The 25,526-nt window shown below is 56.9% G+C and overlaps 1 protein-coding gene across 1 annotated transcript; it reads right to left on the bottom strand.

Annotated features, from left to right (window-relative positions):
• Positions 1 to 14,890: 14,890 nt before the first annotated feature.
• On the bottom strand, positions 14,891 to 20,540 carry MS4A15 (membrane spanning 4-domains A15; the record flags this gene model as incomplete). Its single annotated transcript, XM_081154906.1, is given in 9 exon segments — positions 14,891 to 14,992; positions 15,868 to 15,981; positions 16,355 to 16,447; positions 17,170 to 17,226; positions 18,377 to 18,409; positions 18,415 to 18,537; positions 20,266 to 20,283; positions 20,287 to 20,414; positions 20,417 to 20,540. Coding segments are annotated over 9 exon segments (792 nt in total).
• Between the last annotated feature and the right edge of the window lie 4,986 nt (positions 20,541 to 25,526).

Genomic DNA, 25,526 nt, shown 5'->3' with positions numbered 1-25,526 from the left:
ACCTTGTTCACTCAGCACAAGCAGGTGTGGAACGCAGGGGCTGACCGTTCACGGCCGCCTCCGCTGTCAGGACGTCACAGTGTCGCTGCCGGGCTCCTGCCCTGGGGGCTGGCCAGGGGGCGCTGTGCTCACTTCGCCCACCTGCCCCTCACTGTGCAGGGAGACGCTGAGGCCCCGGGAGGCAGAGAGGCTCATGGACAGCTTGGAGGAAGGACCGGTCATGGTTTCTGTCGGACTCAACGTCCCTGCTGCCCCCACCCCACCTCCAGGGATTCAGACACGCAGGTTCCCCCGGAGACTTAGCAGGTTGAGTGTAGGAGAGGCCGGGCCCCCTGGGCGCCAAGGACCCTTCTCTGGCTCCCTTCACAGCTCCACGTGGACGAGCTCCCGAGCCTCCACCACTGACTGGGGAAAGCGGATGGGGAAGGGAGGCGGTGTGGAGTGGGCACTGTGGTCTGCTCCTGAGCTGGCAGGGTGGGCGGGGAGGACCTGGCCATGCTCTGGGCCAGCTTGGGCAGGTGCTGAGGGGTTATGTGGTTGAGGGCCTGGAGGTCCCTTCTGTGCCTGAAGAGATGGGGACCATCCCATCTTGGCCACCAGAACAGGTCAGACAGTTCTCCAAACAGCACCGTTTGCCCCTTTCAGGTAATGACCCCCTGGGGAAGGGACCACGGGGTGATGCTGCAACAAGTCCCAGGGCCTCTTCACCCCTGCTTTGGCTCCTTCCATGTGCCACCTTGAGTCACGTCCTCATAGGATGGAGGAGGCCCCCTGAGCTCCAATGGTGTGTCAGGAACAAGGGACAAGTCATCCCTCTGCAAAAGAGAAGCCACTGTCCCCAGTGCTCACATATGTGGGGCAAGAGGCCCTTTTACAAAGCACTTTCCCACTGGCTCACTTGTTGAGGTCCTGTTTCCCATGAAGATGGGGACACTGAAGCTGGAGAGACAGACGGACTTCCGTGAAGGTGGTACACGGCTCTCCCTACAACCCTGTTCTCGAGAAGGGAATGGGGACAGGCCCTCATTCCAGGCTGGCTACCAGCATGCAGGCGACTACACACAAGTCACTCACCCTGTCGTATTCCCCAGTGGGGCTGGGCCAGGTGACACACCAAGGTCCCTCCTAGCTGCCATACACTAGGAGCATGTCTAATGCTAACAGCGCCAGAAGGAAGGCGACCTTGCTGATACCTTGCTTCTAGCCCAGGAAGACCCATTCCAAACTGCTGACGGCCAGAACTGTAAGGTAACACAGCTATGTCATTTTAAGCTGCTGACTTTGTGATAATTTGTTATAGCAGCAACAGGAAACTGATACAATTGTGCGCAGCATTTAGCATGGTGCCTGGCACTGCAAGTGCCATAAGTAGGAAAAATCTCTGTTAATTCCTGCAGCCAGGTAAGGGCCTCGGTGTCCCCGTCTCTAAAAGTGGGGTTGGCCTCAGTGATTGCAGGCCCCCTGCCAGCTCTCTGATGCCCTAATGAGAAGATTCTGCCAGACAGCTGGGCAGTGACTGGGACAACTGATTTGCTTGGTGTTACATAAAACTTGGGGCCACCAACTCATATCTGCATTACATGAAAACTCAGTAGATGGATTACACTAACATGAAAACAATCAGTGTTCAACTAGCAGGATTATGGGGAATTTACAACATACGTTTTCATAGAGTTCTAAAGTGAAGCTTATAATATGAATCTTTTTCTTCAGTAAAATGAGCGTAGGAAATCACTTCTGGTCAGGGCCGCTGGGGCAAGGATAGACTTCTGCTTCCTAGCCGGTGGCTCTGCCATTCACACATGCAGACAGGGCCCGGCTGTGGGTTACACACACCGTGGGCTGAGGCCTGGATTTCCTTACGAGCTGCTTGGGCTTGGGGAGTGATGTGACCTCTCTAAGCCTCACTTTATTCATCTGTACAATGGGGAAGTAAGTACCTACCTCAAAGGGTTGTTGGGAAGATTCAGCTGAAGTTACGTTTATCTTGAGCGCCTCCTAGATGAGTACCTGGTGTGCCTGAGTGCCCAGCCCGATGACCCCTCTCCTGCCCACCGCAGCCAGACCCCACAACATGCTTCAGCTCTCCCAGACCTTCCCTGTCCTGTCACCAAGCTATTGCACATGCTGTCCCCATTCGGGAAGTCCCTTCTGTCATTGTGGCTGAATCCTGCCCTCCACTGATCTCCCCAATGAGCTCTCCCCAGCCTTTGGAGCTGGGAGTGCAGTGGCCTGCTGCTCTGAGAGCCGTGGCTTTTTCTCTTTGGTGGCCCTGCATTTTCACCTCAAGTTGGCATTCTCTGCCCTGTCCTTTCTCTCCCCTACTGGACTGTGGGCTTCCTCTGTGGCCCCGCTTAGGAAATGCTCAGCAACGAGTGAGAGACATGCTTCCCATGTACCCCCTGCCTGAACGTCCCCATCCCTGAAGGGCCCTCACCTCTGCAGACAGGCGGCCCTTCCTGCAGGCTACGGCAGCCGTGGGCCCAGGCAGCAAGACCTCAAAGCAGGCGAAGCAGAGCAGGACCTGCTCCAGTCTCTGGATGTGGACCTGGGAGGGGGAGACAGGGCAAGGCCTCACTGGGTGCTTGCACCCATCACACAGCTCAGGGGGGTCAGAGGGCAGTGGGGCTCCCGCTCCCAGGTGTGCATGGGAGTGGGGGGGGCTGCTGCATGGGGCTGGGAGTGGGTCTGCCTCTGTCACTGCTCTACGCCCAATGCCCCTGCGTCCTTGGTGAAATTTGTCTGTCTGAGGGCTGGAGAACCTCATGGGTCCCTGATAGAGCGGCAGGTGGCTTTAGGCACACCTCATTCAACCCCACTTAGATGGGGATCCCGGGGCTCAGAGAACAGGAGCGTGTCTTACAGCTGGGGAGGGAAGAGCTAGGCTGAGCACCACCGTGCAGCTGGGACATCTCGTGGGGCCAGAGCACTTGGTGGGGAAGTGTGTGTGTGTGTGTGTGTCCGTGCACGTGTGTGCATGCATGTGTGCTCACGTGCGTGTGTGCCTGGGGGAAGGCGATATGGAAGAGAGAGCCAGCATAGCATGGTCAGACTTTTGGAACCTGACCCAGAGGCCCTCAGCCACACACATTGGGTGGCCGGTCCACCTCCTGCTTCAGAGGCGGCTGAGGTGAAAGGAGCACTGGGCTTGGAGTCTTAGACCCAGCTTCGAGTCCTCCCTGCCCCCCTGACTTGCTGTGTGGCCTTGGCCCACTAACTTAGCCTCTCTGGACTTCAGTGTTCACTCTCATGAAATGGGGCAAGGCACTGGGAGGCTTACGGATAATGACCTTGGGGCCACTGGGCTCCAGTGTCTAAGGAGCCTCCAACAGGGAACCAACAGTTCCAGGCTGTGGGCCTGAATTTGCTGCCAACAGGCCTCTCGACCTCAGGCCGACCCCACTCTGGCCTCACTGTCCCCATCTGTAACAGTGGGATTGGACTCAGTGATGGGAGCGGTGCTGACCTGCAAGAAGGCCAGGGAGACCTCATGGGATGAAACGGGCGGGCCGAGCTCCCTACGCCTGCGCCCAGGCTCCAGAAGAGGTTTCTGAGAGCCGGAAACGCGCCTTCCTGGGAGTCAGAGAACCCTGGGGCCTGGGCACTCACTGTGCTGTTGGGGTACAGTCTCCAGGTCGGGGACTCAAAGGGACTTTCCAGAAAGAGATCCTTGGCAATGACAAAGAGGCCGGCGAGCACGCAGAAGAAGCTGATGATGTTTGCTATCAGGCACAACTTCTACAGGCAAAAAACAAAAGGGACCAGCATTGTCCAAGGTGGGAGACCCAGACCTAGTCCGGGCCTGCCAGCAGCCTGCTCTGTGACCTCAGGGGAGACTCTGCCCGTCTCTGGGCTAAAGACTCTCAGCAAAACATGAATTTTTAGCTAGCTGACCACTGAGAGGCCCCAGTGGCCCTCACCTTCTACAGGGACAGGACTGGGGGCCCAGGGGTGGCCTCTAGGTCCAAGGCTTTGAATAAATAAGGACATTCCTGCAGCGGGGACAGGGCGAGGTGCTGGGCAGGGGACAGTGCAGCACAGCACCGGGGAGGAGCACAGTTGTGGCAGGCTGGTACTTAGAGGGGAGAAGCAGATGGAAACCCAGCTGCGGTCTGGGGCTTGCAGACTTGCTGCTGTTGGAGCAAGCCCCGGGCACCGGGGAACCAAGGGGGAGTCGACAGCAGTGGGGTGATAGGGTCAGACTTGAACTTGAGGACAGTCACTCAGCCGCTGTGTGGAGGACAGGCTGGATGACACCTCCAGGCCAGACAGTGGATGGAACTGGGGTAGGGAAGGGCAGCGGGTGGAGGGAAAGGCGTGGAGTCAGGGACGTGAGAGGGGCAGACTTCAGGGCAAGGGGGCCTTTCTGCTTGGACACCTCTTCTATTTGGAAGACTCGTGCCTGCTCCCGGCAAATCCTGGCCGGCTGCCTCCTGATCTCCACTGCACACAGGCGCCCTGCACAAGGTGACCCCGGCTGGGGATGGAAGGGAATGATCTCAATGCTCCAACTTACCAGAGAGGTTTTTGAAACCACTTCCATTGTTATCGGCAAGATCCCAGAAATGAGGAACTGCAGGCCAGATTTGAAACAGTCATACGAGAGAAGCTGGAGTTCCTTGAAACCCACAAATCCCTTCCCTTCTCACTGTTCTCTAAGAAAACCCACTTGTGGCAGCCAGGGGGGTTGAGAACACCATTTCTCAACAAAAGGAGCTCACCTTGCCCGCCACATGGCCCGTCCCAGACCTGCTCCAGCCAGTTGCTCTGCCCTCTGCACACAAACCTCCACATCTGGGATCAAGCTGTGCCCTGTACTCCAAATGCCCTCCCAGTCCCTCCTGCTTCCCCATTTTATTAGCCCAAACCATCCCTCTGGGATCAGCTGAACTATCCCTTCCACACAGACCCTTTCTCTTCCTGAATCCTGCAGGGGGTAGGAGATTAGCTCTCTGTTCAAGGTCTCTGGTATATTTCTGCAGTTTTACTTACAACTGTTTTCTGAGCACCTACTACATGCCCACCTGGGGCATAGGGATGAATGGGCACTGCGCATGGAGACAATTCCATCTCTGTGCATTGGAAGCTTGGGGCTGCTACAGTGGACCAAAGTGACAGTGGGTGGCTGGGACACTTGCCCAAGGGGGTGCCATGGAGCTGGGACACTGTGAGCAGGACTCCACCAGGGACCCAGGACGCCCTGGAGAGCCTTGGGGAACTGTGTGTGCGCTGGTCTCCTCTCCTGTCCCAGGTCCCTGGCCTTCAGAGGACAGGAGCCACAGCGGACACCCTCATGCTCCTGCAGACCGACCCTGACAGGGACTTAGGCACTAGGATGTGTTGCTGCACCTGAAGGCAGCCTGGCCACCTGGAAGCCCGAGGGAGGTCGAGGGGCGCCCACTGCATGCTCACCCCCTTCTCTGCTGGGGCGCCTGTTAAAGGAGGGGAGAGCACAGAGAGCCAGGCGAACCTCCTGGGAAGGGGCTCTTCCAGGCACGACTGGAGGACAGAGTGGAGAGAGGGACCTGGAGAAGGCACCCGCTGGGTTCTCTCTGCCCCACCTCGCATCTGACCCCAGGGGCTGGGCCCCCACGCCCGGCCCATGTTTGGCTCCTACTCACAGACGCAGCCCCCCAGAATGGGTACCAAGACTTCAGCACCACCAGGTGAAGGTTCTTGACTGCGAAGGCCAGGTAACCCCCGAGGGCCACGTGCAGCACAGCGACCACGACTTGGGAGGCCTGGGCAGGGAGCAGGCAACCGCCGTTAGGGGCCCAGCCCTGAAAGCCGTCGGGGCCCCGGGCCACTGGCTGGCCGGAGTCTGCGTCCACCTCCAAGGGCTCCTGCTGGGTCTCTGAGGAGGGACCGCTCCTCCGGAAGCAGGTGGGGATCAAGCAGTTGCCCTGCACCTGCGGCTGTGCCAGTGCCCACCCGGGCCTGGGGCACGGGGAAGACAAGGCACGGGGAGGGGAGGAGCGCCTTCCGCTGCGACATCCTGAGCCCGCAGAGCCACAGGTGTGGGTGCAGACAGCCCCCACCCCCCACGGCGGCTTCAATTTTAGGGTGAGCCTTAAGCCGGGAAGCTGGAGGCTCTCTCCCCTTGCTCCGTCCTCAGGGCTCTCCCCCCACAGCTCCTTCCCCCCCAGGGCCCCAGGAAGCAGACACTCACGCCCAGCCCCTTGAGAAGGAGGCTCCTCTTCCCCGGCCTCTCCGGGCGCCAGTCTGGAGGCCCGCAGCCGCGAGGGGCTGCCTCCCGGGCCAGGCCTGTGGGGCCAGGCTGGGACCCCCCAGCTCCAGGTCCGGGAATAACTGCGGCCGCTGGGGTGGCTTCTGCTGCCATGACTCGGCCTCGGATCCCACCTGCCGGCCAAGGAGACAGGCCGAGTCAGGACCCATCTCATTTCTGGGGCTGGAGCCTGGGTGAGCCTTAGTGCCTGTCACCTCTGTCCTTTGGGCCAGCCCTTCCAAGACAGTGGCTGCTCTGCTCAGCAGTCCCAAACTTGATTTGACCTGGAATGGCCTGGCCCCCTGGGGGGGGGGGAGGAGAAACTGCCACTCACAACCTCTGTGGGGTTTGCAGGACACGGCTCCTTCGGGGGCAGAAAAACAAGGGACAGACAGACTTCCCAGCCATCCAAAGACAGATCTCAGCCAATCTGGCCGAGTGCTGTTTGTCAAGAGCCCCAGTGCAGGAGGCCTGGGCAGGCATGGGGAACTTTGTAAATAGTCCCTACCTGCTGGCCCTGGATGAGGCAAATGAGGGCAGGTGGGGATCAAATAATTGCCCCACCACCTGTGGTGATGGTAATGGCTCCTGGGTTTGGGACGATGGGGAAGAGAAAGGAAAGAAACTTCTGCTGAGGACCTGCTGTGTGTCAACATTGAGCTAGGAAGTCAATATTTAACCAAGACAAGTCAACATTTAAAAGTACTTTCTCTGTTGCTGGAAGTGCGATAAGCATTTCCCATTTGTTATTTTATCTTTATCCCTGTTCTCATTTTGCAGATGATGCTCAGAGAGGTTAAGCCACCTGCCTAAGGTCACACAGCTAGTAAATGACTAGGCTGGGACTTAAAGTCTGGCAGACCGGCTCCAGAGCTTGTGGGCTTAAATGCTTCGTGTACTGTTGCTTCAATGAATGAAATGGAATGTTCTGGGTGTTTCCAAGGGCATTGGAAAAGGGTTGGGGAAAACTGCAGGAGGCTCAAAGCACCACTTGCTGAGGATCCTGGTTGTGTGTTGTATGCTGATGCTGGGCGCATGTGGAAGTTGGGGCTGCCTGGTGACTTGGTAAAAAGCTGAACTCTTTCTCTGGAGAATGGAGTGGTGGGAGCTGGGAGGGAAGAAGAGGGGAGTTGGCTGTGGGGATCTTGGTAGGAGATGATTCTCTATGGGGACGGGACCGATGAGGAAATCCTTTAAAGGGAGTGGCCTGTTTTTATTCTTTCTAGTAGAAAGTAAGGGGGAGCACATTCCCCAAGATTTCAATTCCGACTGTGTTTACTTCAGGAGGACCTGTTTGAAAATCCATACTTTGTAGGTTTTCTGTGGTGGTGGTGATGGTGGAGGGGCAAGGAGCCTAGATGACCAAATCCTGAACAGGGTGGAAAGGAAAGGAGGGTCGGAGAGCCGAAGGGCCCGGTGGGGCCTTAGGGTTGGTGAACACCAGCTCTGTGCTAGGCAGGGTGGCTGCTGACCCCCCTCAATCCCCAGGAAATTGACTCCATTCCACAGAAAAGGAAACTGAGGTTCAGGGAGGTCAGAGTGCCTTGGCCAAAGCCATAGAGCAAGAACTGGGACTGTGTGTGGTCTGATGCCAGCGCCCAGTTTCCCAGAGCGCTGGGACGCCTGATCCATATCTCCCCTGGCCTGAGTGACAGCTCCTGATTTAGTGGGCAGGTCGAGGGAGGCTGGGCCTTCCTCCTTCCTGGGTCCAGAAGCTGATCCCAGAGACTCATTGCTGCGTGACTCTCTTCTGTGACCTGACCCAGCTATGCTTGGGAATCTCTCAATTCCCAGCTCCTCGGGGCCCCTCCGACACAGCTAGCCCGACTGAGGAATGTAGCTGGTGGCAGAGACCTGCATCAATTAGCCACAGATGGCAACCAGACTTCTATACACTTGGGAGGACGGACCTGGACCTGAGCCTGGATGCCACTGGGAAGCACAAAACAAGACGACTTCTTGGCAGAGGGGCCTTGGCTGGAACAGGCTGTCCAGGGGCTGAGTGTGTGCCGGTCCCTGGAGATGTGCGTCTACCTGGCACTCACTTCCCTGACTTGTGGCACTGGGAATGGCTCAGATATCCACTAGGGAATTAGATTTAAGAACCCAGAGTAACTTTTATCAAAGTATGTTCCATGGAACACTGGTCCTGTCAGATCAGCAGCAAAAGGGTTCCATGGTCAAATAAGTTTGGGAAACCCTGGATATCATCTTTCCTTTCTTTAGCATATTAAAGGCCCTGAAAATTCCTGCAGTGGAGCATCTATTTTAATACTAAGGGCATTTCCCAAACTTCATTGGCCATGGAACCTTTTCCTTATTGTCTAATGATTCTACATACTTGGTAATCTGTGGGGACCACTTTTGGCCTTAAATTTACAGACGTCTGATTGTGGGTTTTTTTTTGCCAGGGGATGGCCCTCTTTTTGGTTTTCTCATGTGCATATCACGGAGGGGGTAGGGATGGACTGTGATCTCTAGGGTCAATTCCAACTCTGCATAATTCTCTCAAGGATAGAGAGCTGCTACAGGAACCTTATACAACCAGGAAGGAAGGAGTTGAAGAGGGCAGGACTTAGATAAACAGGGGAAAAGTCTGTTTGTTGTGAAGACAGTCATGAACTCTGAGTCCTTAGAAGTCTTATGCCTGTGATGGAGACCCCTGGGGATGGGAGGTGGGGGAGCCTTTTTAGCCTTGACCCCTTTCTGGTCTCTTCAGCCAGCTCAGGGCCCACAGGACCAGGCAGCCTGGCATCACTGTGAAAACCAGCCAGGGCCTGGGTGCTCCCTAATCCTGGGCAGGGGAAGAACTGGGCAGGACCCTCCAGCCATCCACAGAGTGGACTAGGCCATGAGCACTGGCGCTCTGACCTTGGGCAGACTGGTTACATCTCAGCATCTTAATCTCCTCAATGGGGTAATGTCTGCAACCTGCAGAGACTGGCACACAGCAAACTCTCAATAAACGTTAGCCAGAGTTGCCACCCGCCACCACATGCCTGGAATCCTGCCAGCCAGGCTCCATCTGGTCCTTGTCTGGTTCCATCACCTGGAGGGCTGAGTACAGGGGGGCAGAGGATGGGAGCCCTGGGCTCCTCAGGAAGGTGGGGAAACGTGAACAGAGGGGAAGAGAGCACTGAGTGTGTTGAACCAGTGGTCTGAGGTTTGTCTCTGGAGCTCTGCAGACAGAGAACCTGGGCAGAGGAACCTGTGACCCTAATCAGACTGTGCTGTGGAGGCCTAGAGGCAGGGAGAGCTTCAGAGGCTGTGTACATGCCTGTGTAGGCATGCATATGTGTGTGCATGTGTGTGCACACATGTCAAACAGAGAAAGGCAGGAGTTGAGAGGTTATTAAGTCACACCATGACAGAGGGGCTGGTGGGGGACCAGAGACCCCCTCAGAGGGTTGGGGTTCAGTAGATGCCAGTTAGGAAATAGCTGTAAATGTGCCAAAGCCAGCCTCCCCCAGACCTTCGGACAGAGAGCTGGTATAAAGAGAGGTTCACCTGCAAAAAGCAAGGGACCTGCGGGAAGTGGAGGCTCTGCTCTGGGATGCAGGAGGCCTGGGACAACTCTGGGTGGTGCTGGGCAAGTCCCACCTCCTCTCTGGGGCTCTGCTTCCTCAAAACTGCCTGTGTGTGTGAGTTCCTAGGATCGGAGTGGAAATGGCTGAGGCCCCCTCCCACCCCAGCTGCAATGGTCAGTGACTCCCGCAGGGCAGGGCGCTAGTGAGACCCTCCATGGGGTACGTGCTATGGGTGCCCCTGCTTCCCGGGTCCTCTTCATGGGGTGGACACCCATTTCCAGCTGCTGTAACTGTGGGTGCTAAGGTCTCACAGCTGCTCCCTTTCGGGAGTTTGAGCTACTTCTCCCAACCCTGCAGCACGGAGGAGAAAAGCCTCGCCTCCTTGCCTCAAGGTGGGACCAAGTCTGTGCTTCGGGGCAGCCCCCCCCCCCCCCCCAGGATCCCGCGGACTCGAGTGGGCGGCTCAGCCCACACCTGCCCTTGGCTCCCTTCGCCGCCCGGCCCTGCTGGCCCTGCTCCTCTTCTCCCCAAGCACTCCCTCGCCCAGCAGCGGCCACAGGATCCTGTCTCAGGCGCTGCTTCTAGAAGCCTGACCGACAGCTCCTGGTTCCTGCTGCGGGGACCACTCACCCGGCCCGGGGCCTGCACGGCTCTGTCGTCGGGATTCACGTCGGCCCCACGGAGACGGAGCCTGATGACCAGAACTTATTTATAACGTTAGACTTTGGATCCTTTCCCTCCCAGCCCCACCTCCCACCTCAGCTGCCTGTGAGCTGTCAAAGCTCCTGTCACCCCCCAAACGCAGGCAGGTGGAAATCTCGCCCCCCAACCCCACAGCCGCAGATTTCCTTTGGCAAGTCAGATGCCGACAGTTCAACCCGTTTACAGAGCAAGACAGACGGACTGAAGATGATAGTAAAATCTTCACAGAGCCAGAGGTGGAGCCTTTGAAAAGATCCAACTTGGGGAAATCTCAAGCAGTCACAAAAGTGGGGAGAATGGCGCAGTGGACCCCACGTACCATGATCATCCCCAGCTCAGTGGTCCTCAGCTCCTGCCCCGTCTCTTTCACTGGCTCCCACCCTCCTCCCCTATCGGTGAGCAAAACTCTGACGCCCTCCGTCTAGTGTTTATCTCTGAGATAAGGAAGGGCTCTGCGGCAAGAGCGTGACCACGTGTCACACAGCGAATGACAGAGTTGGTCCTGCTGCTCATGGAGGCCCGTGTACCTGCGACCACAGCCCCGAGCCCTAGAGCTCCGCGCTGCAGTCAGAGGGCTCTCCCCACGGGCAAGTTCAACCCCAGGCGTCGGGAAAACCTCTCCCGGCCCAGCTTTTGCAACATACTAGGCCTCAAACATCGAGCCAGCGTTCGAACTTCTCTGTTTGTCTTACAAGCATCTGTGACCTTTGATTTGTTTGAATCAGGACCCAGGCATGGCCCACAAATGGACCGGGCTGATCTGGGGGAGCCACCTTGCTCTGCCCCTGAGGATGGCGCCCGATGTGGTGGCGGTTCTGGTGGCAGAGGTGTGGGTGGACTCTGGCCGCCCCCAGCTCCCACCCTGGGCTCTTCCTTTTCCACCTGGCTCCTTTCCATCTCTCTACACTGTTGTGCCAAGGAGGGGGCACCCCAGAGGGTCACCCCTGCCAGCACGTATGACTTCCGCTTGCTGAGCACAGCGTAGCCTCAGAGCCACGTGGGGGCTGCCTGCCTTCAAATCTTGATTCTACCACTTCATCGCTGCGAGACCTGGGGCAAGTTATTTGACCTCTCTGGGCCTCAGTTTTACCTTCTGCAAAATGGGGATAATAATACCTATCAAGTTGCTAGCCCATTACCCGAGTTAGACTATGCAGAATGCTTGAAGCAGTGCCTGGCATGTGTTAGGTGCCGTGTACAATCAGTACTACAGTCGCCGCTCACTCTCAGGAACCACTACGCTCAGGTGTCACGCATGTTTTATGTTAAACGTGTCGCACACAGGCAGAGAGCAATGTCCGCACACTCACTTAGCTGTCACGCCCACCTTCTCTCAGACCTGCTGGGCTGGCAGCCGTCCTGTGAGGGATGAGGCCAGGGAAGGCTTCCTGGAGGAAGTGGCATCTATACCTGCCTCTGAAGGAGGATTGGGAGTTAAAAGGGACAAACAGGGGAGTATGTGTGAGGGGGGCAGGCAGGGGACAGCATTCCAGGCAGAAGGGTCTCACAGGTTCAGTACGGCTGCGGGGTCAAGGGCAGAGGAGGGTGGGGACAGGTGCGCCCGAGATGTCTCCAGGGCTTTGGAAACTTGCCAGATCATTTGGACTTCAGCCTGAGGGCAAAGGGGAGCCCCAAGTGACTTTAGGCAGGGCAATAACTTCAGAAAATTCCCTCTGGCTGCTACCCAGGCTGGGGCTGGGCCAGCTGGGAGCTGGGGACACAGGGTAGGGGGCGAGGAGGCTGATGCCAGACCCAGGCGGACAGAGACGGTGACCCACAGGCGCTGGAAGGAGGGTGGGGAGCGAGGGCCGAGCCGAGAAAGGGCGGCGGGGAGCAGCAGCGGGGGACTGTTCAGGCGGCTGCCGGAGCCGCGGGGGACCGAGAGGCGCTGGGGTTCTGGTGCGGACACCGACGGGCACGCGGTTTGGGTTGACGAGGGGCGGAGATCCCTTTGCAGCGGGACGTGAAGCGGACGCTGAGCGGGCTCCAGAAGAGGTCGGGGCGGGGGCTGGGGGCGGTCAGGAGGGGGCCAGGCAGCTCCTGTGAGCTCCAGGCTAAGGCCTGGTGTCCCCGGAGCCTGGACACACAGCGGGCACCCAAAGCACCTGCTGAGCTCACGCGGGGAATGTGCGGAGCGCTCTGCGGAGCCCAGGGCAGGCACCGCCTAAGTGACGGTGGAGGGGTTATTACAGCGTGGGCCTCACCAGGCCGTTGACCTTGGTGACAGCCAGGCGGAGGGGCACAGCCCTGGAGAAAGCAATTTCCGCGCGGCGATGGGAGCGAGACTGCGGGCCGACGTTAGAAGATGGAGATGAACGCTCGCTGAGGGCCTCAGGGCCGGCTGGGGCTCTGTAAGCTGGGAGGGAACGAAGCACATTGATCGCATCTTGAGTTTCACAATTTAAATGCGTAAAAGTGTAACTGCAGCGGACGGAGTCGAAGGAGGCTCCCAACCACCCTTCCGCAGGGGAGTGCAGGACCCTGTGACGTGTCCCCAGCAGAGGCTCGGCCATCTCAGCCCCACGTTCCGGCTCCGAGCTGTCTGGACGCAGGACATCTCTAGGGACCGCGCAGTTTCCAGGTCACAGCCCGGATGTGAAAACCGTCCGGCTCTTTAATTCCTCTTACTTGACCTGTGGTCTTGACCTCCACATCTCTGGAGGGACTTGTCGGCAGGGGACAGATGTGACAATCCCAGCCTGAGGACACTGCCTCTTCCTTCATTTTCTCCCTTCCTCCCTCCGTCTCTCCAAACGTCTCCCCTCGGTTAAAACGTCTCTGATCTCTTCTATGAGAAGGGCCGGTGCTAAACGCATTTCCCCCAACTCTATACTTGGTGGGCTTAAGTTCTCAGCTCCATGTCCTCAAGCCTCTCTTGATTTTAGCCCAAGCTTGTTGTGACCCCCACCCCAACTCTGCCCTGCATGCCCCTGGGGGTAGTGCCTCCTTAAATGGGCCCTCAGTTGCCCCACCCTGGTCCCAGCCCCGTGGCCGAGTGGCACTTAGCCACCTAGCTGGCTATTCCTCCTGGGGGAGACCTCACAGAAGGAGCAACACTAAAACCGGGTTTTGAAGGAGGAGCTGGAGCTTGTTAGATGAAGAAGTGGGGTTGCTGGGGAATGGGGCCCGTCCCAGGCTTTGGGAAGGAAGAGGGAGGGGAAAGGGGTGGGTGGGAAGCACTTGGGTTTGGACTGTGGGAGCCATGTGGAAGGAGCCATGACAACACATGGAGCTGGGTTCAAATCCCAGCACTGCCTCTTCTCAACTGGGGCCTTGGGGACTTGATTTAACCTCTTTAACCTTCCATGTCCTCAGCTGCAGAGCAGGGACACGAATGCCTGCTTGTTTGGGCTCAGGTAGGGACAGAACAAGTGTAAGGATCACGCCACACAGAACCCAGACCCCAGAGACGCCCTTTTGCTGTGACAAACGGACAGCTGCCAGGTGTTCTGATAAATACAAGACAACTCTCAGAAGCCCCCGAAGTTAAAAAGAAAAAGTCACTGCAGTGAGACCAGCTCAAAATGTAACCGCACTGTTGACTGATTTCCGGTCCGTGGTGTGGGTGCGAGGGGCCACCCGCCAGGGCCTCTGATACCAGGTGGGGTGTCCCCTCAGCCCCAGCCCCAGCCCAGCTCATGGTAACCTTGAGGCAGCCTCGCTCCTCAGGCTGGGGGAGGGTGACGGGGCGCTGAAAGGCACAGGAGGCCCTGAGCCCCCCGGTGCGGTGCCATCATCACTGTGCACCTGTGGACAATGACGGGCACAGGGGGCTGGCGTCAGCCTCCCCATCCCACTCTAGTCTATAGGTAAAGGAAACGAGCATTTCTGGAGCAGTGGGGAGACAGCGCCTGGCTTAGATCAGGACTTCGGGATTCTGGGAGCCCAGGGGAGCTGGGGGGGGGGCTTATATGTCACCTGATTTGGTGCTTTCATTTCCTGGTGGGAAAACAGGCCTAATGACAAGGCAGCAGGTTACAAGGGCGGAGCTGCTCCTGGGGCCCGAGTCACGAGGTCAGGCCCCTGCAGCAGCTGGGCTCATTGCTCCCTTCTGGAGGATTCTGGGCTCTCTGAGCTTAATGACCTTCCCCAGGTCTGTGGGCCAGGGCAGCCCCTGAACCTGTTTCCCACTGAGACGGGGGCTTCCCCAATGAGCAGAGAGAAATGCCGAGCAGCACAGAAGGGTGCTTCCAGGAAGCTGATGGGGGCCAGGGACACTCACCCCTGACATCAACCAGCTCTTTCAGGAAAGAAACCACTGTGGGGAATGTGTGGGACAGAGGTCCCGGGGAAGGCTTCATTCCGGGGCCACAATATGTGAGGATGGGGAGGGGCTGCCCCAGATGATCCAGGTGGGGGTGGGGGTGGGGGTGGGGGTGGGGAGAGGTTGGGCCCAGAGGGGAAAGGCGGGACACCCACCGGCTGGAGTGACCATCTACTCCCAGGACTCCTTGGGCATATATGCCACACTGTCATAGGCAGGGGGCGGAGAGGCCGCGGGGCTGGGGATGTTGAAGTTTGGCAGAAAAACCACAGGCTGCCAAGAAAAAGAAAACCCAATTGACAGCCCTAGAGGGCTCTCGGCCAGCAGGGAGGTGCTGCAATAGTGCCCTCTTGTGGGCATCCTGAGAACAGCACCCCGGCAATGAACCCTGCAGTCTGTCTGAATGGGCTACTCAACTGTCATCCGTTCAAATGGTATTTCCAAAAATATTTACTGGGGCCAACTATGACCCAGGCATAGGGAATACAGCAGTGAACAAAACAGACAAAAGTCCCATTTCTCTAGAAGTTAAAGTTCTTTCATCTGGTTGGCTCTGCACTCCTCTGCATTGGACAAACCCTCTCGATCGATTTCCCTGAGCCCTGCTCTACTAACCCTCCCCTTTGAACACATCTGTCTCTGCTAGAAGACTTTCAATAGCCTCACTTCCCATGGTCTTCATTTTCCTGCCCGAAGGAGCCTTTACTCCAGCTGGTTCCCATGCCCGAATGCCCTCCTCTACCACGTTTCTGGCTTCGTGGTGCGCCAGTGTTTGGGAAGCTCAGTTTCCGGGGAGTCATGCAGTCCTTTCCAATGCCCCCTGTCTCCCTCATGACCCATGAACTTCTGGAGGGTCCATCTGTGTGCAGCACCCCCACTTGTCCCCTGGGCCCCACACCCCCCACTGCTCTGCATCAAGGCTCACAGAGCAGTGGGTGCATTGGTACTGGCGCCCCCTGTGGCCATGAGGAAAATAGCCCCATCTTCCAGCAAAGACTTCGGGTCGCCTCCATTTCTAAGAGCGAAGCTCATGGAAGCCCCTTCCTTCTGGGTTGCTCCCCAGAGGGAATCAGAAAGGGTCTGGAAGCAGAGAGCCTTTCCAGCGAACAGCCTTTCTCAGAGGCCCAGGTCGGGGTGGGAGTACTCACCGTGTTGGCTTGGGCATGGGTGGCTTGGCACCCAAAGTGGGTGGCAATGACTGAGATGAAGAACTCCAGGAGGGTGAAGATGGTAAGCACAGCCAGATAGCCCCTGCCCACATCCTGGGGACCAAACCCCATAGTTAAGGCAAGCCGAGAATTCTAGAATTGAGGAGGGAAGGGGGTCCAGAGCGAGAGTAACTTGCCCACAGTCACACAGCCAGTTGGTGGCAGAATTGGAGCTGGAGCCAGTCCTCCTGCTGCCGGTCCTGTGCCCTCCCCTAACTCTACCAGGCTGTCTCTTTGTCCCCCCCTAGCCCATGCTTGGGGCAGGGTCATGGGGTCAATATGCTCATGGGGTCTAGTGGGACTGGCAGGCCCTGCCAGTGCCCAGGGCCCTGGCCTCCTGGCGCTGCAAGCTCCTGCCTTCCCCACCCCCTGGATATGGCTCTACCATTCTTTGTTTTCCCACTGCTGGGGGCGTCTGAAAACACACCCAGTTAGTGACTCCAAAATCCATGAGCAGAATGGCCGTCCCAGCAAAGGCTGCCCTGGCACCGAGAATATTCGTCCCCAGGCTGCTGCTCACCTGCACGAGGGAGAGACAGGAGGGAAAGGAGGAGAGGGAAGAGGCAAGGAGAAAAAGAGAGGCCGGGCAGCCCGAGCCTCCCGCACCCAGCCCTCCCACGGTTGGGGGCAGTGCCACGGGCTCCTGTTCTTGGTGACCCCTCTCCATTCTTCCCGTCCTTCCCCAGAACCTCAGGAGAATGGCCCTGCTCTGCAGGCTCCCACCCAAGCCTCCATCACCTCCCCATTGCCTGCAGAAGGCACCAGAGCCTTCCACGGTGCCCGGCCCTCACGCATCTCTGCATCTAAATTATTCCCACTTCCCTTCCCAGATCGTTCCCCCGGTCAAATGGAACCACGCGTGGTTTCTGCAGCAGGCCTGCCCACAGCCCTCCTTGCAACGTCATGCTTTTCCTTCGGTGGTTCTCAATCCTTCCTGCCCACGGGGGCTCGGCTTAGCTACCACCTCCTCCAGGAGGGCCTCTTGCAGCTTCCCTTTCTCCGAACGACCATGAGCGCTGTGTTTGAGGGCCATCACTCTCTGCCCTGTAGTGCATTTTGAAAGCGTAGGTAGGTAGGGCAGGCTCTGTCTGGGCTGTCTGGGTGCTGTCCTGCACCCGGCACTCAGCAGCCCCCCAAGAAGTGCTTGTGGAAGGAGCTGAATGGGTGAATGTATTTGGGGTCCTAGTGGGTGGAGTCCAGCCGTGGCCCTACCCTTGGCCCGGGTCCCCTGGTCAGATTTACCAGGTAGCTGGTGTGGTTCTTCTCGGCTGCCACTGAGAGGGCCCCAGAGATGATGGACTGTGTGGGGGAGAGGGGACTCCTGTGAGGCTTTGGCCAGGACACTGGGCAGGACACACGTGCCTAGGCGCCAAGGAGAGGGCAGTAGCTCTTGGCTGCCCCTTCTCTGCCTCCTGGCCAGGTGCCTTGGCATCTCTCTACTTATAGGCGCCCCTGACCAGGGAACTAGCTGAAGCTTGCAAGACGTTTTCATTGACATCACACCACCAGAGCCCCATAGGGAAGGCATTGTGCCTTCAAACATTCACTCATCAAACATTTACTGAGCGGCAGGGATGTGCCAACAACAGAACAGAGTTGAGAAGGGCAGACAAGACCCCTGCTCTCACGGGCATCTAGTCTAATTGGGGAAGACTGGCACCTGGCAAGCGAACCATCAAGAAGTCTCGTTAGCTGACAGTTCCCTCAACTTTGGGCACCGATGGGCCACAGCCTGTCCCTGCAGCATGGCCAGGTGACGGCCCTGCTCTAGATATGTGCCTGTTCCTCTGGCCCGCTTTTGGGGTTTTGAGCTCTTGCTGGAGGCAGCCTGGGACAAGAGAAGGAAGCCACCGTGCCCCGGGTTTGGGAACCACCACTCACTGGAGGGATGTCCCTCTCATGCAAGGATGCCCTTCTCCGAAGGAGGAGTCATTGCAAACGACAGTCGCCATTTGGTGCAGAATCAAGGCTTGGTAATTGGCTCCCACGTGCATTAGCTCTTGATTTCCTCAAACTACACGGTAGGCAGGGCCAGAACTATGGGCCCGGTTTTTAGATGAGGGGGCAGAGGCCTGAGACTGAGGGACTTGCCCAGGGGTGGGCAGAGGAATGGGGTCAGGGCCTTCAGAGCTGCTCAGACCCCCAGCTGAGGGAGCTCATGGTGCTGGGTTCCTGCAGGCCGGGGTTCGGACCCAGGGTGAGGCTTAGGATCCAGGTAACACAGGCAGTTAGTGTCCTTACCCTCTGCACCCACCCCCTCCTTCCCCACCCTTTCGGGGGGCCTTCTCCACGCCAGTCTCCTTGCCGGGAGCGTGGGGTCCGCCTGGGGCTTAGGAGTTAGACTTAGGCTCAGCCCCGCACCCCCAGAAGCCGCTGTGCCCAGAAGAATATACTGGGGGTGCGGGGAGGGGTGAACCTGGACGCTGCCCCCCCATGACTCCGCACTCACGCAAGCTCCTGCCCAGAAGGGGGCGCCGCCGGGCTGAAGAGCATCCCCAAGGCCCGGGCGGCGCTCGGCGGGCGGGCTCCACACCGCCACCTGCCGGCCGCGCAGGACAGGCCCCCTCGCCCGGGCCTCGGGAAGAAGCCGATTCCGTTCTTCCGAGAGATCTTTACAAGAAGTGAAAGAGTCCCAAGAAGAAAAGGCAGCTCCCGCCGCCTGCGGGACTCACCCCGTTTCCGTGTCTCTGCAGCCCTGCGTCCTGCGTTGTGCGCCGGCCCCTGGGCTCTGGAGCATCGCTCAGGGGCGCCCCGGGTTTTCCGCCCTCATTTCCACCGCCCAGCGTTCGCTGCGCGACGCCTCGCCGTTTCCTCCCCATCCTGCCCTGAGCGTCTCCTGGAGCATCTTTCTCATTTCAGTGTCCGTCGTTGCTCCATCCACCTGTGGGTTGGCGCTGACCCCACCCAGCTGAAATCTGGACTTGTTCTTTTTGGTGGTGGTGTTTTCCAAGAGGAGGTTTACCAATACCGCACTGACCCATTCCCAGAAGTGGAATGGTCTCCCCAAAGACGGGGACATGTGGGCTTCTGGTGATTTCTGCCACATGTCTTTCCAAATGTTTTGGGTAATGAGTGAATTCTAGGACTGAGTGGAAAGGGACACTGGAGGTCCCTGGATTCAATCTCTGCCTGACCCAGGAGCCCCTTCCAGCTTCCGACTTTAAATGGACTCCCTCAGGGACAGGGTGCTCCCCACTACCCAAACCAGCGAGGAGCACACATAGGCAGTTCTGACTGTGAACTGCAGGAGTTGTATTCTTGGGGTCCAGTGTGTTCAAGGCCAAGCTCCTGGATGCTATGGAGCCGTGGGGTTGAAAGTCGAACTTGACAGTCAGGTCATCCTAGGGTACAGGATGCCACTTCACAATTGTGTGGCCTTGGACCAGTGACCTAGCCTTGGCAAGCCCCAGTTTCCTAACCTGTCTTGTGGGAACCTGTCCCACAAAGTGGCGATGAGATTCTGGGGAGACAATGCATGCCAATTCCTGGGCATAGTGCGCGCACCTCTTGGGGGTGCTTAATAAATAAGAGCTATCCTCCTGCTCCTGCCCTCCTGCTCTTCCCTCCTCCCCTCTCCACGGCTTAACCTATGTTTTCATATTCCACTTGGAGAAACAGAGGCCAAGGGACAAACTGAAGACACTATATGTGTGTATATAGGTGACTACGTGTATCTATCATCTGTCTATCTACCTGTCTATCCATCCATCCATCCATCCACCCATCCACCCACCTACTATGTAATATTTTATTCCCTCCCAGAGACCAGTATCTCAAGGCCATCTGAGATTGGAGAAGGTCCTAGAGGCCATCTTCCCTGGACTTTCAGCTCAGTAGGAGCTGACCCTCACCCACCACTTCATTTCCTCACCCTCCTTTGCTCATTGCATTCCAGTCAACTCAACCGTATCTTTTGTCCTTGAACAAGCCACACTCTTTTACACCTCAGGGCCTTTGCACTTGCTGTTCTCTCTACATGTGGAGCCCTTGCCCCCAGACCTTCCCTTGGCTGGCTTCAGCCCAGGAGCTAGGTTTTAGCTTAAATGTCATCCTCCCCAAGAGACCTTTCTTACACCCTTGATAGCATTGCCCCGCCCCATCCATCATTTTCGAGTTCATTACTCTCTTTGGAGTTACCTTAGTTTACTGGTTAACTCTCTGTGAGCCCCACAGGGAGGGGTCCTTGTCTGTCTAGTGCACAGCTGAGTCCTCAAGTCCTCGCTAAGTATTTATCCACGGCTTGCCCGCCCTCCAGGGTGTGCAGGAATGCTCTGGTGCTGGGGCGCCCCTCCCTACTCAGCACCTGCGCCTCAGGCCCTTCGGACAGGCCAGTCTTACCCCTAAAGCTTTGGGCTCTCAGGTCAGGAACGTCTCCCTGGGCCGCAGGTCGGGAGGCTGGGTGGCCCTTGGCGTCTGCGCCCTCAGCGGTGGCTCCTCGAACCACACAGTCCCTGGAGGCTGGCACATGGAGGTGGGCAGAAGGCTGGCGGCGGGTGCAGGCCACTGGCGTTGCCGGGCGGGACGGCCACAAACACCTCGTTGCTGGCAGGGGCTGGAGACGTCTTGCTCAGAGCTCCTGGGAGGCAGAGGCTGGGAGGTCCTAATGATAGCATGAAGGTTACATATTTGCACAGAACTCGTTAATTTTTAAACAACATGCTCCCTACCCCTGCTCAGGACAGCCCCCCGAGGGTGGCACCACAATCTCTGATTGTCTGGGGGAGCTCCACTTGGAGAAGTGAATGGCCGTCCTAGGTCAAGGGTTTCTAGGTGAGGCAAGGCCAAGACTTGAATCCCGTCTCTCTACCCCTTGGGGCCACCTCCTTTATCTCTGCTCTGTTACCTGCAAAGGACATTTAGGAGGAGCATGAGTTTCAACCTCCCCGTTTCCCCAGAGAGCACGCGTGACCTGCCCAAGACCACACAGCCAGTGGAGGCAGAGCCCAGCCAGCACGGGTCTCTTTACCTGGGACTGGGACTCAGGCCATTTCCTGTCCCTCAGCCCCGGGAATGAGCTTGTGTAATGAATGGCCCCCGGTAATTTCCTGCTGTGGGAGGGCCCTCTTTGGCCACCCAAGCAATCACCATTAATGCAGCGCGGATTATGGATGATGGAAACTATGTATGCGCGTCTGGCCTGAGCAGAAACCACCCAGCTGTCAGGAGATGAGTTTACTAAGCAACAGCTGAGTGAGGGAACCGCCCCATTATACAATGAAAGTAGAGTCATTCTTCTCAATTGCATTAAGGGCTTTGGCACACGGCCCTGGAGACAGAAGCCAGGATTTGAACTCTGGACCCTCTAGTTACTGTGGAACACGGGGAAAGATGGCCACCTCTCCTTGTCTCAGGTTCCTTCCCTGTAAAGTGGGGATAATAACACTGGCAGGAATCTCACAGGGTTTGATGTGAATTAAATGGAAATAACACATATAAACCCAAGAAAAAGCCCTCTTTTAGAGAGACAATATAAATATGGGTCAGATACAGAGTTGAGCCCAGAGTCTAGGAGCAGGAGCAAGAGAAATTTGCAACCCAGTCCCAAAGGTGATCATTGGAGCATTTACTGGGAGCCCCAGGCGTAGGGCTGGGAATACAAAGAGGGATTAAGGCTGGATGTCCTCCCCTGGGGTCTTGCACTGTAGGACCACTGCCCCCAGGGCCACTGCCCCCAGGGCCACTGCTAGGAGAGAGGGGTCCGTGGAGGGAGGGGCAGGGGCGACACCAGGGTCCTCAGAAGCGGCTGCCCCTCCTCCTTCACCCCTCACCGCACATCCTTCGCTTTTCTTTTCTCTCTTTTTCATCCCTCTTTCCTTCCTCACCCACTGGCCGTCTCCCTCCCTGCCCGGCACATCGGGGAAGAGCCAGTTGCCGAGGACGCTGCTGAAGGTCCCCTGGCCTGAGAGTCTAAGGAACCGGGAGGGGAGAGAGCTGGCAGGCAGGCGGAGGGGGCCCCGCCGGCTGTGCTCCTTGGGGTGTGACTAATGAACGTGTTGGCCCTCACGTCATTCAGAGAGACAGGCCTGGGTTACTCGTTGAGCTTAGAGATGAGGAAACAGGGCTTCAGAGAAGGTGAGGGTGTCTCCCGTGGCCACACAGCACCTCCGCGGGAGAAGAGGGGCTGGCCCTGGTCTCCCATGTCCCAGCAGAGGGGCTGCTCACCTCTCCGATTGCATCCACCCCGGGTTTGAAGCCTGCCTTTGTCAGAGCGAGGGCCCAAGGCCCCGACTTTTCTCCTTGGAGCAATAGGTCTAAAGTGCTCAGGGGTCACAGGTTGGTAAATGAGAGCCCGATGGGGGCCGGAGGAGCCGGCCAACGTTCCACTTCCTCGAGTAAGTTCATTTAAAGAAATCGTCCGTGTTCTCGTCATCATCTAGAAGGGATATTTAACACTAGAGAGGGAGGGAGGGTACACTTTTGGAATAAAATGGCAAAACATTTAGGTGGGACAAATTTAACTGGGTGAAAACCTCACTGTTTTGCCGAAATAGTTGTCATTTCACCAGGGACAGGTGAGGACCGTCCGAGACCCATGGTGATCGGTGGCATGTTTCTGAGCATTCTCCAGGGTTCCCAAGAGTTGGCGCCCTGGCTGGACTGTCCCCTGGGCTCTCGGATGGGGCCTGAGCAGCCCAGGAAGCAGCACAGGTGTCATTACCAACACCTCTCCCGGCGGGTGGTGAGAGATGCAAACACGCCTACAAAAATAGGCCGTCAGCTGATAAGGCGGGGTAGGTGGCAGTCCCGAGCAGGAAGGTGTCACATAGTGCCTGAGACTGCAGTCCCTTCTCTCTACCCTCCTCCCCCCAGCAGCCACCACCAGCATCTCGGCACCCTCAGGCCAGGACCACCCCTCTGCCTATTCCAGAGGCCACCTGGCCCAAGCCCCTGGCCGTGTGCCACCAGAAAGAGAACTCTTTTTTCTAATCAGCCAGAGGCAAATTTAAACACTGATGTGCATATGCCAGAGACAGGCAAGTGGAAAGGAGGGACATTCCCAGTCCACCAGGGGAACAGACACAGAAAACACCCGGACATCCACAATGGGCGTGCTCTCCACGGCTGGATGAGCCCCGGGAACCTCACACGCACTACTTTTTACAAGTTCGCAGACCACTGGCATCTGTACGAGACCATAGATACCTGGTCTCCCATTAAAACTACATGGCCCACTTGTCGGTAGAGAGGACAGGGATTGCTATCATGCCCATTTGCCAAATGAGAAGACTGAGGCTCAGAGAGGTTAGGGGACATTACACATCATCATAGCCAGGAAACTGGAAGAAAGGAGATCAGAAGCAGGAGAGGCCTCCTCAGGCCTCAGGTCAGAACTGACAGTTAATTCTGCCGCATTTTATTGGGGAAGGAAGCCCCAAGGCAGCCCAGATTCAAGGGTTCGGGAAAATAGACTCCAGCTCTAGCTGCAAGAGGTGTGGGCACATGGAGGCGGAGGGAACTAAATGTCCATCAGCAGAAGGGCGGATAAACAAATCAGCTGTAGTATCTGTATCGTGGGACACTGTACATTAGTGAAAACGAGGGGACCCCAGCTGTCTGCAGCACAGAGGACGCTCCCGACAAAATGTCCCGTGGGAAAAACCTATGGCCTTTTTGCTAGGACAGAGTCAACAGCACCAAGATGGGAGTTAAAGTCCGGAGTGAATACAGCTGAAGAGAAGAGACCCAAGGACCAACCCCGGGGCAATTCCAGTCTTTAGAATTCAGGGAGAAGGGAAGGGTTCTGAGGGGCAGGTGGGCAACTGGGGGAAAGCCCAGGAGGTCCTGGGAATGGGGGTCCCTCCCAGCAAGTGCAGAAAGGTTGAAAGGGAGTGAGCGCGACTGAGTGAATTAATGCCGCTGACAGATTTGGCAACATGGGACTTTGACAAGAGTGGCTTTGGTGAACAGATTGAAAATTCTGACTCGGGTGAGTGCTAGAGGGATGGGAAGAGAGGAGCGGGAGGCCGCAAGCCGATCTCCATCGCGGGGAGAGAGCAACAGGGCAACATCTCCAGGAGGCCCTTGGGCTAGAAAGGAAATCTTTTTCAGAAGGAGACACCGCCGTGTTTGGGCGCCCCTGGGAATACCGTAATGCGGTGGGTTGTGAGCAACTATGACGTGGGAAAGAGTGAGCAGAGGGGTGGAATCTGGTGCCAGTGGAAGGAGCTCTTCCCCTCTAGTGACTGGTGGGAAGCCAGGCTATGGGCACAGAGAGATCTAGTTTTCTGATGCATCCAATTCCCTGGGGAAGCAGGGAGCAAGCCCATTAGGAGAGAATGAGAGCTGGGGAAGAGGTACCGGGGTTTGCAGAAAGGGGGTAAGCTGTGAAATGGTTGTCTAGAGCTTGGGAGCCCGCATAGGCGAGGGCTACGAGACGCAACTCTTAGACAGTTATTTCAGCAGGCAGCCCGTCAGTTAAAGCAGGGCTGGGATTTGTCAGGTAAGGCTGGCGTGACAGGGGCAAGGCGCTTGGGAATGGTGTCAGTGATGAGCCAGCGAGTCCGTGGGGCGAGATGGATGGGCTGCGGGTCCCGGGGGAGCTGAGAACCACGGGCTTGGGGCAGTGAGGGGGAAGGGACATTGGAACCGAGGTTATGGGCGGGGTGCAGCTGTGGGGATGACCGGGTTAAGGTGTGATCAGGGAGGTGAGCGAGGTGGTGTGAAAGCAGGGGCCCCTGAGGAAGAGGAGGGCTAGTGTCCTTCTGTTCAGAGAAAGGAGGTCACAAGTTGATGCTCACAGGCACATTTCTGTCCTTTCCTCCACCTGCCTTTGACCTGTTGGTGTTTGTCCACCTTTGCTCGGGGCTGATGGTTGTGGTGGGAAACACTCTTTATTGCTGGTTGTTTATTTACCATCTGCTTTATTTTCTGGCTGGTTTCTGTTTGTGTTTTGTTGAGTAGTACTTTCTGAAACCTATAACTCTCAGTCCCATTAGAGACTGGAGGGTGCACCCCTGCTGAGATTTATTTATTCTACTCGTTTTAGTGCCTGCCAAAGCTCCACTTGTGTGAACAGAGCCGTTTCCTTAATCGCGGTCATGTGCTCACAGCTGTTCTCGGAAGGGGAACCTCTGGGTACCAAGGGCAAGAGCGAGTGGGTGGGTCACAGTCAGTCCATTCCCACCATGAGTGAGTAGCCTGGGGCATTATGATTCTAGGACACATGGGACTTTATCATCACTGCCATCATCACATGCTTTCTTTCTGTCCTGGGCCAGCACTTGGGACATGACAGGATGAAATGATCAAGAGCATGGAATCTGGAGGCAAGGGACATGGATTCCAATCCAGCTTCAACACTTACTGGTGCTGTGGACTTAGGAAAATTACTTAGCCTTTCTGAATCCAGATTTTTTAGATTTCTTGTTCTTAAAAAACAATGTCACTCTGTAATGTTTGAATATGAATTGAGATAATGCGAGTAAAAGGGTACTGGGCAGAATAACTTGGTAGATATTGAGGCGGGATAGTAAGAAGCTAGAGAAATTCCTGGACAAGTGGAATAAGGGAAATACAGTCAAAATAATTAAACAAGGCCAAACAGTGTAAGTAATTTACAGCCAGCTAATGAGAGACAAGGTTTTATCTTCCCTAACCAA

The sequence above is a fragment of the Miniopterus schreibersii genome (assembly GCF_964146895.1).
Source record: "Miniopterus schreibersii genome assembly, chromosome: 12".
Classification (NCBI taxonomy): domain Eukaryota; kingdom Metazoa; phylum Chordata; class Mammalia; order Chiroptera; family Miniopteridae; genus Miniopterus; species Miniopterus schreibersii.
Note: the sequence above shows the minus strand (reverse complement) of the source record. Positions and strands in the feature narration are given on the sequence as shown.